Consider the following 10,937-nt stretch of genomic DNA (forward strand, 5'->3'; position numbering starts at 1 on the left):
TTTCTTCCAAATATAACAAGTGAACGAAAGGGTCCTACAATAGTAGTTTGTATTATGCAATAATCTTTATTTTGTAAAATTTTCAGTTAACCCTTTATCAAACTCCAACTCAACTCAATATTTACTCATGAAAGTTTGGAAGGTTGTAAACTTAAATTAATCCAGTAAACATAACTGAGCTATTCTTTATCTTCATATAAATGAAACAAACCATTAGAAATATTTTGTATTTTCGAAAGTGAAAACATATACAGCAAGTATAATCCTAATGTCTAATTTTACATATCATTTTGATGAGGTAGAAGGACCTTTATTGAAGGCGGATTTAATTATTTCCTGTTGATACCTCTTTGCTCTAACCTTTTTGAAAGTATGGGGTGTTTTCTTTGTAAAGCGACCTCTAGACATTCTATTCAACTGATCTTTCATTAGTTCTATTGCAGAAAATCCTTTAGGAATGTGAACATATCGAATATGCCTCTTGGTCACAAAAAACTGTGAGAACAGATGTTCGGTTCCTGAAAGTAGAAACAAATACAGATACTATTTTTCCACAGTTCAAATCAAATGAGGAAATTGAAATGTAGAACTCTTATAGCTGTCAATACCTTGAAAAAATATAATTTTAATCGAATTAATTTATATTTTTCAGTTGATAATGTTGTCATATTGAAATATTTTGGAACCCTCAGAAGATGGCCATAAATGACAAGAATGAATAAATGTTTCTATAAGAATAAAAGGAAAATTATTTTTAAAAAGAACATTGAAACTTGTTTCAACTAAACTTCAAGAAAGGAAAGAGAGCCAAGATAAGTAGAAAAGCGTAAGTTGTGTAAATTTTTGAAAGTCCGAATATGAAAAGCTTTTAAAGCTATTTCATTAAAAAGGAATGCTAAAAGTGACTTTGCTATTTGTGATATGGATAACTAATGCCTTTGAGTAAGTCGAGTATCCTCAGTTAGTTGACAATAATGAAATAATCTGTTTAAAAATTTGTGCATATCATTATTATAAAATAAATGTAACTATAAATTGATGGATGTAGCCATTACTACGTGGTAGGAAATCATAATGAAGAAATGAAACTTTTTATGTTTTTTACCACTTTTATTTGTAACTAACGTTACTGCATTTTCGTCTTATACGAACATTTTCAAACTTGTACAATAGTTTATTGTATTATTACAAATAAAAGTGGTAAAAAACGTAGAAAGTTTCATTTCTCTTTTCTTCATTAAAAGTAACTAGGTATGTAATTACCAGAGGAATGGGTGATTTAAAATTCAATGAAGATATCAAATAAATTATAAATAATCATCACTCAAAGTTAAAAATTGTCACAAATACTCATCATCTATACTAAATATCCAGATGTGTGGAAGAGTGATGGGTTTTTTCATTTATAAATATTACCACGAGCATCATAGAAAACAACGTCTTCCATCTCAACATTCATCCACCCATCAACTTTGACTACTTTTCCAGAAACAATATTTTCATTTCGTAAATCTATCACGGTATTATGTCCTTCTAAAGATTTCACGAGGCAGGAAAGAGAATTGAAAAGTTGATATTTTTCTCTTTTGGTTGGTTGATCAGTTACAGTGCATTCTAGCGAACCTGATTCAGACATGATTGACAAGATGGGGCCTCCTCCCTAAATTTCTAAAACTAAGATGTAATAATGAAATGTAAATTAAACAAAGAAAGTTCCTAGAGCAGAATATTACTTTGTTCATAGCAAATTTGTACACTAAGGTTCCGACTGTTCAAGATACAATTGAAATAAATGACCTCAATTGAATTGCAAAATTGGGCAACAAGCCTGACATCTCATTGAAAGGGTTTTTTTTATTTAAATAGATTATTTGGTTATTTCTTAAATAACATTTAGGTTAGGGAAGATCGAATGATTCTTCTTCTTCTTATATTTTTTAGTCTTTGTTCCCTCGTGGAGGTTGGGCAATAAACCAGCATTCCAGAAGCACATTATCGCAAGGTACCTCTCAAGGAAAACAAACATTTTGTATCGACATTTCTACAAAATATTAAGATGGGTAATTTAAAATAGACAATAGGTTTTCAAAGTTGAATCATGAGTTATTTGTGTACGATAGTTTTTTTGTTGAAATTCACTTCTCACTAAGTGGAATTAACTCTGGGGTCTCCATCGAATTGTGAAGCAGGTCAGCAGGAACTGATGTTTCACTTAAAATACATTAACAAATGAAGCCTTTCGGTCCTGAAGAAGCTGAACACTAATTTTGAGGAAATCAAGTGGATAATTTTTTTCGTGTATATGTGAAGGAGAATGCAGACCTAAAAGATTTATGTGCAGCATTTATTCGTTTAGGTACTAAAGATGATATAAGTATACTTTATTGCACTTAACAAAATCAGTAGTCTATTGAGTCAACAGTTATTTTAGTTCTCCGAAAAATTTGAAATAAGTGCTAAAGTTCTTTTGGGACAGATTTGAAATATTTAAGCAAGTTATTTTTTTATTATTAATTTATTGTATCTTGAGTACTACCATCAGAAGCATGCCATATCAAGTTCTTTGAAATAAAATTACATATATTGGTTGCCATATTCAGATTCCTTCGAAAAAGTACTTTTAAAGAAATAAGATTATTTGACTACGTACCCAGCGGTTCAAAAGTTATTCCAGAAATAAGGTAAAAAATATAGGTCTATACAACCGTCTCCATTTTCAATGAAAACTCATTTGAAAAATCTGTTCAGTTATGAAAATGTAGATTTTCATTAAAAAAAAAATATTTGACCAAAAGATTTTTCTATACCCGGGAACACCCTATAATTTATTTTTCATATCTGTGAAAAGCTCTTTCTCAAAATATGGAGTTTCATGAGCATACACCTAGCGGCTCAGCAAGGGAGTTATACAATAAAAACGCAAGAAACAAATTTTGAACACAATTTTATTGACAAAATTATTCTTCTCTGGTGCTAACCTGGGCCAGATATTTTTTCGGTTCTATTGATCCAGAATGAACTTTGTTAACGGTGTGAACTTCTTCGTAGATTATTTCCCTAGCATTGTGGTCGCCTGTACCCTGCTGGAGACGAGTGTTGTGTATCGCGGACTAATGTGTACGTGTTAGAACTGGATTGTGTGTGTATTTGTTAGGTTTCCATACTAATCGGAGCCGCCGGACAGCGACTCATGGAGGTGTTCTATGCTTCTTCTTCGTCGGCCTGGGTGTGCTTGTCTCTTTCGTGGAATCTGGGGTCGTCTCTGATCAGTGCGTGTAGATCACGCATGGCTGAAACCACGCTCGAAGACATTCTGGACGTGATTTCTCAGGAGTGCATCCACGTATTGGGTGCTAAGATCCAGGAAGATGTAGCAGTTGGGTATTTATCGGGAACGTTTACGGCCGCCGACAAGCAGACGTTCATAAACGTCTGAATCTGAAGTCTGTATGTTTCTGCGCACTGGCCCCAGGCAGTGGAAGCATACAGGATGAAGAGGAGTAGGATGGGCTTGGTTAGGAGCAGTTTCACTTGAAGATACATGTTACTTGTGCGTCCGATGATGGGGTAGATGTTGTGTCGAGCAGGTTTCATCAGCCTCAATCTCTGTTGGATATGAAACCTCAATGTTAGTTTTTTGTCGAGGGCGACTCCCAGGTATCTTGTTTCGTTCGTTTAAGGAATCTCCTGGAGACCTTATGTTGTATGTCATCAATATTCATAGAGTGGGGGGAAGAACTCTCCTCCCCACCACTTTTTCTCTATAAATTATGACATACAACATAGCGAGTCTACCAACGAAGAGTTCGCAAGGAATTGCTGCCAACCACCGTTGGACCACGGCTACCCAAATTTCAAATATCACTTCTGAGTGTGAAAGTTTGAAATTTCAGTTGAGAAGATTTCTGAAGTTGAATAATAAAAATAATCAGCAAAGAAAAACCTGCATAGTAAACTTATCACATTAGAAAGTACTTCACGAGTATAATATCAAATTGTTAGTTTACCATTTTTTATTTGACCCAAGGAAGGCATTAAACGGCGCCAAAAGCTTGAAACGAGAGTTTTCTATAATCAAATTTTATGATTGGTGGCAACCCCATAAAATTGTTTATATTCGATACTATCAGTCACCATACTTCTTTATATAAATAGTTAATTATGAATGTTTCATTTTTTTCTTCCTATTTCCGACATTTATTTTCTATTATTCAATATTAAAATTTTATTAACCTTTGAATTTTTTAAAATGTCTCTTTATATAAACTTTCAAAATAAGTTCCAATTTTATTATTTTATTTCATCATTGCGAGTAAATTATTATTTATTTATTTTTATTTAGGATATACACATTTTTTCACATTTTATCAAGTATCTAATTTATACATTAGAGTAACCTAAACAAATGAAACAATTCTACGAACACTACTAGCACGAATTCAACTAGTCGTAGTGAAAGTCTCAATTTTTGACTCTGTTATTGTCTTGAAAATATTGAAGGCTGGTCAATTTATACAACCTATTTGTTCCCTTTTTGAATAAAGCATTTCAATTTCAATCAATCAACATAATTTTATTTCTAGGAATTAAGATATGCGACATACAGCGTTACCAATCGGAACGTAATTGTACGATTTGCATATAATTTCAACAAATGTGACTTCTTTTAGTCTTATTTTGTTATAATGACTTCACTATTTTTTCCAAATACCATCAGCCATCATTTTAAGATTGGTTGAAGAAGTACCAATTTGTGGACTTGTGCATTATTGACGTTGTCTTAGTATTAATCTTAAAAGCCGAAATTAAGGAACTTCGGAAGTCACAATTACAGGACAAAAAACTAAGACAAGGACATGAAACACTGTATGAATGTTCTTTGAAAGACAGTTCTCTGGGGTGTATAACCACCCACAATTGAAAAATAAACAGGAGAGTACTGGTACGTTTCTGCCCTGCTTGGAGCTTTGTTCACGAGATGGAACTGTTACTTGTTAACAATCTTTTTCTCAAACGAAGGTTTCATACATGCTTTCCTGCACTGATGCGAGGTAAACCTCAAAACCGGTCTGTAGATGATCTACTCGAATAATTTCAGCTGGATGAAACAGTGGTCCCAAGCTGCGATTATCCACAGAAAGAAGCACTGGTTTGAGAGGAAGTTCAAAGAAGCTGCATTTACGTTGTCTCACGATGCATTCAGCCAAGCTAGCGTAAAAATACGCAACATATGGAAACCCATAATCGAGTGGGAAAAAGGTCAACTACCACTAAACGGTCAACCCTAGCTAAACCAGTGAAGCAGAAATAGGTACAACCGCTCAAATGACCTATAAATAATTATCTCTCGAAGGAATACTCCAGTCATCACCCGAAGACGATTGTGGATACTAACAATAAGAGGTAACTTGGTTTGAAATAATTTTTTGTGTTGATTTAAACTTTTTGTTTATTTTAGATTTTAATTGTTTTTATTTCATTTCTCTTAAGTCATTTTCATCTTGATAATTTTATTTGTGTTACTGTATTTTCATTCCTTGTTTTATTGCTTAATATAATTGATATTTTAGCTATTGATTCTAATTTTATTTGTTCTTTCATAGATTTCGAATCATATTAGATTTATTATACAAAAAGAGTCTGAAAGAAGCCGCATTTGTCGAAATCAAAGATGTTGTATTAATTGTCCAGTCTTAAAATTTTTGAAGACCATAACAGATTTTGGAAATACTGAGACAAGGACTAGGATAGATGTCTAAATCAGTCTATACTGTCTCTCACACTCTTTTCGACATCTTTTGTTTTGTTTTTTCTGATTGATTTGGCCGTTACTAGATGGAAGATCCATAGTAATTTCACAATTTCATTATGAAAAAGCTACTATGATAGTAAAACTTCATGATATTTTTGAAAATAAAGTTGTGAAGATCAAATCGTTTCCAGTGTAGTTTGTGAAATAAAAGTTTATATTGAATAAATCCACCTTAGAAGTTGAAATAAATTATGAAGTTTATATGTTTCAAAAACAGCCAACAATTCTACTTGTGACATAGATGATGTTAACCGATTTTATTGGATGTTTCTACTGATCTTCATTTTTCTCTCAAGTTTCTTTATTGTTACTTTCATAAAGTCTTGTTTTCTCCACGTCTACTGTTGTACTTCTATAACTTCACTTTGACAAAGTTACTTTCGCTTTGAGGAGTTGGTAGTGACTTTGCATGAGCCATGGTCGGAAATGCTGATTATTTCCAGTCTTGCAGTACTTGCCTCAGGTTACATTCACTTGCAAACATATTTGAGACTAGTGGGTTTAGATTTTCATTCGATTTCTTTGATCTGGATGAATAACCAAATATTTCTCTCTAAAATAGATATCATTTCTATAATCAATAATTCTCCATTATAAAAACATTACCTACATCACAGACATTAATTATCCTCTATGGCATCAGCTATTTTCATCAAGATTTCTGCCTTGAGTATCAATTTCTTTTTATTATTTTTCATTTTTGACAAAGATGAGGCTAATGACAATCCAAAATAATGGTCTTCCAAGTTTTCAGGAATTTCGTTACTGGTTTGTGTGACACAGTTTTCCTCCTCGCTGTAATGTGATTCATTGTTTTTTCTCTTCTTAGACCCATTCTGCTCCTGACTGAACAATCCTGTACGAGATAATGAAAAAGAATTCAATATCTCAGGCTGGTTCTTCTTGTTGGATATGGGGACCAATTTTTCAGGCAGGATGTTATTTTGCGTGTTTGATGGAACAGAGTATTCCAAATGGAGCTTTGAATCAGTACATTCCACTAAGGGGTCCATATCTTGATTATCTGAGAAAGAATGGGTTTCAACTCCATCATCTAGAGTAACATTCATAGTATTCCATGTTTCAGACTTCAGAGGTTGCTCCAATTCTGGGACCAATTTTCGTTTAAGAAAATTTGATTTAGTTCTAGAAAAAAATGAAGTCAACTTAATTTCAATAATAAAAATAATTAATATAATAAAATGAATAAGTAAATACAAATTGACAGAGTACAAAATTAGATATGATTTTAATTTACTCATCATTCGAAAGAACCCACTTCAGTTTTTTCTTCAGATACGGAGTAGATAAATTAAGCTAATCTGAAATTATATTATTTAGCGGATGAACTATCAAGTAGAAGAAGAATGATGCCTCAAAAAGTGAAGAAGAATGGACAGGAATAATGAATCTACTATTTCTATTTCTTAGTGATGTTTTGTTGATGTTCTCCCTTCCATTTTTGAAGCGAGTTACTAGGGCAATTCAGTAGCAAAGCTATTCTTGATCAGTCAAGCATAGTGAACAAAATGTTTCATCTAATTTCAAGAGATGCAGTTCCCTGATGTTTGGGATAATGTGTACTTGAATGAGAACTGCTGTTACCTCTCTTTCTTCTTCAATTAGCTATTCGTTAGAATTTATGTCCACATTCATAAGCATTTTACTGTCTGACCTATTTCTTCCCGCTTTTCTATGTTCTGTCATCTCAATAAATAAGTAGTAGACCAAATTGCTTCTCCCCAAAAAACTTTCCATATATGCTCTTTCTAATAATGTTCTATTCGTTTTTTCAGTGCTACTGTTTAATTTGAGTGTGTGAGGAATTGTGCTATCAATTTAAACACCTTTTACAATCATTTGATTAATATTCTGTCCCATTGTCACATCTTATTTTAAAAATAGGTTGGCTGAAATAATCAGTAGCCATCACTTCAAATATTTTGAAGTAACTGAATACCTCAGACTTCAAATGTAACAAATAAACTGTACAAAAATAAGTATATTCACCTAGAAATGTAAGAAAATAATGTTTGTTGTATCAAGTTCTTGGTGTTATTGGACCACAAACATCACTGTGACAATTTTCAGTGAATGTTTTGCTCTATGTCTCTACTATTGAAAGAAAATCTGTTGTTTTCCTGAAATGCAAACCAATTATAACACATTCACTCATATATAAACATCAACAGATGTAACTCAGATTCTATCAACAAATAATTGATGGGAGTTATTTTCAATTTGACAAAAATATAATTCCAGAATTTATTTTGAATTCTAATGCTGTTGATATGAACTATAACATAAGTACAATATCATACAGCTGACCCAACCAATGTATAATAGTTTTATTTATAGTGGGCTTCACAGGTATACGCTTGACAACTAATATCTACTACTGGGAAACATACTTCATTTCAAATGATGAAATAATTATGTGTGAGAAAAAGAAGCCTCAACTTAATTGGAAGTTATTGAAAAACATACCTTCTAGTTTGAACATGAGGAGATAAAAAAGCCATTTTCTCAAAATGCGCCCAGGAACCCCCATAACCAGTGGATCCAGAAGGTAATGTCTTTATTATTTTCCTCTCCCTTACAAATTTTAGTCTAACACTTTTCCATAAATCTTGGCATTCTTCCACTGAAAACAATTTAAATATATTAAAATTCTTCACAAAACTATATATATGTTTTCCCTATGATTTCACCTGTACTATCTGCGGTGTAAGCGATTGTTCTCCAGGCGTTTTCAACTACAGATTTGTTTTTATAATCCTCATGTTTTAGATCCCAAATGCAGGGAAAATTCTCCACCTCTTCAATGATAAATTCCTCTTCCAAACTCATTTCAAATGTACATGAAAATTATAAATAAAAATTAACAATTATTCTTAATTTTTAGGTTAAGCATCGCAAAGCACAATTTGTGCACAGAACATAGAATTTAAACTAGGTTTTTGAACTACCACGTTTCACTCTCAGACTCAGAGTAATGATATTTTTTTATTACTCTGAGCATTTTACTGTGGTTTTAGCTCTGTGGAATTAGTGTCACTCCGATTGAAATTTAAATAGTAACATTTACATACAATTTGAAAGTGTAGAATATGTACTACTGACAGAAACAGGATGAATTCATATAGGTCAGTCATCTGATGATCCGAAAGTTTTCTAATTGGTGCGAATACAAATTTTGAATTGAAGAGAAAGATTCATCCAAATTTTTAAACTCATTTTCAGATGCCGGAAGACGAGAATAGATTGTGACAAATATATGACCAAGGTTGGTAGTTTTCTGATTGGTGAACGTGTTGAAATTACTATTGGAAAATACAGTCTCCTTAAACATCTCCTCAAAAAGAGTCCAAACTTCAAAACCACATTGATTTCGAGTCATTTTCCAAAAGGGGTGCAACACGTTCAACACAATATGAAATGATGCAACATAAACAATTGTACAACATATAACATGAAGCAAAACACTAACACTGATCGGAATGGTTGAAAGCAGTGACGTAATATATATATAGATTGTCTAATAAAGAGAGAATATTTCATAGTGACCCCTTAACTATTAAAAAAAAAGATGTGGTGGTCCATGATTTGGCATATAGTCCACTAGTACGACTAGTGATTAGATGATTCCTCATGAGTATTAAAATATCCAGAGAAAAATTGTAAAATGATAAACAGAACATAAAAATTTAAAAAATAAATAATTTATAAAAAGGGTAACATTGATGATTCAGGGTATTATCCTTCAGATGGCGCATTTGGTTTTCAACTGCAATTATTTAATTTCTTTTTAACTTCATAGCCAAAAATTTCAAAACAAAATTGATGTGAAACCAATGTTTCATGTTTTTTATCTATATATATATATATATATATATATATATATATATATAAGGCTTTCTATGATAGAAAACTCTTGTATATGAAATAACTTGATTGTACGTTATGACAGACCTTTTTATCTATTCATTATTTTCTCCCTGACAACATATATAATCTAAGCTTTCAGAATACGTTATGTTATTCAAAACAAACAATAACAGCAATAATTCTGTTTTGCAGTTAGCAGTCCACTACAATATAGAAGACAACATACTAACGTCCAGTATTTTGTGAAGTTCCAGCATTAGGACACTCATTTAGGAGTCACATCCACCGCAACTCTGGATCAACATCATTTTATTGTTTATTTATATTTTTGTTTATGGCTTGTTATGATCTTGTTTTTAATCATATTTCTTTTCATAATTTATATATTATTTACCATATTTCCAACACAAATATATAAATTAATGTCAAGTATTATGTAAAACAACACTTGACATTAATTTCAATTAAGAAAAATATATAGAATACCATCAGTTGCACTTCAACACAGAACGAATTCTTTCATTGTTGAAAACATAATATTCAACGTATAGTAAGATCCAGACACACACGATTATAAACATGGATTATATTAGATGTGATAAATTAAAGGAATAATTTGTTGTGTATAGTTTGTTGCAGTTACTATTTTATAGATATATTTTTACATTGTATCTTATCATCACTCAACATAATAATAAACCATTTCTTTATTGTTTTCAGTCACTGTATACGTTTCCATACCTTAATAAAGTCAGAACTTATATCTAAAGAAATTATTCAAATTTCGTTTTATGCTGTATAACGTAATTCGTATAAAGTTGAATTTGATCTTTAATGTTAGTGTTTGATGTTTTTAACCTATGATAGTGTTTAAACACTGTATGTAATATATTTTTATCGGTATTGTTCCACAACCGTGTGGAATTTTTGCAGTCTTTCAATCATGTTCTCAGTCTAAAAAATCTCCTCGATCAGATTTTCTCAGAAAATTGAATATAAACATTCAAATGTTACCTTAGTATTCAACTCGAATATATTTTAAATATTCTGTTATTTTCAATACTTTTACCTTTTCATTCCTAAATATTACTGTTCGTGTCTTTGATAACAAGGATGAAATAATTAGGATTTTTTCTTTCTTTTATTTTAAGGTCACGTCCAAGTCGAATATCTCCACATAAATAATATGATGGATGTATATTACATTTTCATTGAATATATTACATTTATATAAAAT

The 10,937-nt window shown here is 31.6% G+C and overlaps 2 protein-coding genes across 5 annotated transcripts; both read right to left on the reverse strand.

Annotated features, from left to right (window-relative positions):
• Positions 1-213: 213 nt before the first annotated feature.
• On the reverse strand, positions 214-1,914 carry LOC111506128 (U7 small nuclear RNA associated Lsm10). 3 transcript variants are annotated; one of them, XM_074180939.1, is made up of 3 exons: positions 1,734-1,914; positions 1,420-1,674; positions 214-518 (listed from the first exon to the last, which is right to left on the reverse strand). In XM_074180939.1, exons 2-3 carry the CDS (start codon positions 1,634-1,636, stop codon positions 286-288), a joined length of 450 nt encoding a protein of 149 aa, XP_074037040.1. In that variant the 5' UTR covers positions 1,637-1,674; positions 1,734-1,914; the 3' UTR covers positions 214-285. The 3 variants fall into 3 exon arrangements, with proteins under 3 accessions (XP_074037040.1, XP_023016888.1, XP_023016887.1); XM_023161120.2 differs by having other exon boundaries at positions 1,417-1,668; positions 1,734-1,911; XM_023161119.2 differs by having other exon boundaries at positions 1,417-1,674; positions 1,734-1,911.
• A 2,392-nt stretch (positions 1,915-4,306) lies between these two features.
• Positions 4,307-9,002, reverse strand: LOC111506129 (uncharacterized). Of its 2 annotated transcripts, none has more exons than XM_023161122.2 (4): positions 8,524-9,002; positions 8,300-8,456; positions 6,419-6,958; positions 4,307-6,365 (listed from the first exon to the last, which is right to left on the reverse strand). In XM_023161122.2, exons 1-3 carry the CDS (start codon positions 8,660-8,662, stop codon positions 6,433-6,435), a joined length of 822 nt encoding a protein of 273 aa, XP_023016890.2. In that variant the 5' UTR covers positions 8,663-9,002; the 3' UTR covers positions 4,307-6,365; positions 6,419-6,432. The 2 variants fall into 2 exon arrangements, with proteins under 2 accessions (XP_023016890.2, XP_023016889.2); XM_023161121.2 differs by having other exon boundaries at positions 5,946-6,365; positions 6,423-6,958; positions 8,524-8,942.
• Positions 9,003-10,937: the final 1,935 nt, after the last annotated feature.

The sequence above is a fragment of the Leptinotarsa decemlineata genome, unplaced genomic scaffold (genome assembly GCF_025532065.1).
Source record: "Leptinotarsa decemlineata unplaced genomic scaffold, Ldec_3_MD MMD2_tig00026307_RagTag_RagTag, whole genome shotgun sequence".
Lineage (NCBI taxonomy): Eukaryota > Metazoa > Arthropoda > Insecta > Coleoptera > Chrysomelidae > Leptinotarsa > Leptinotarsa decemlineata.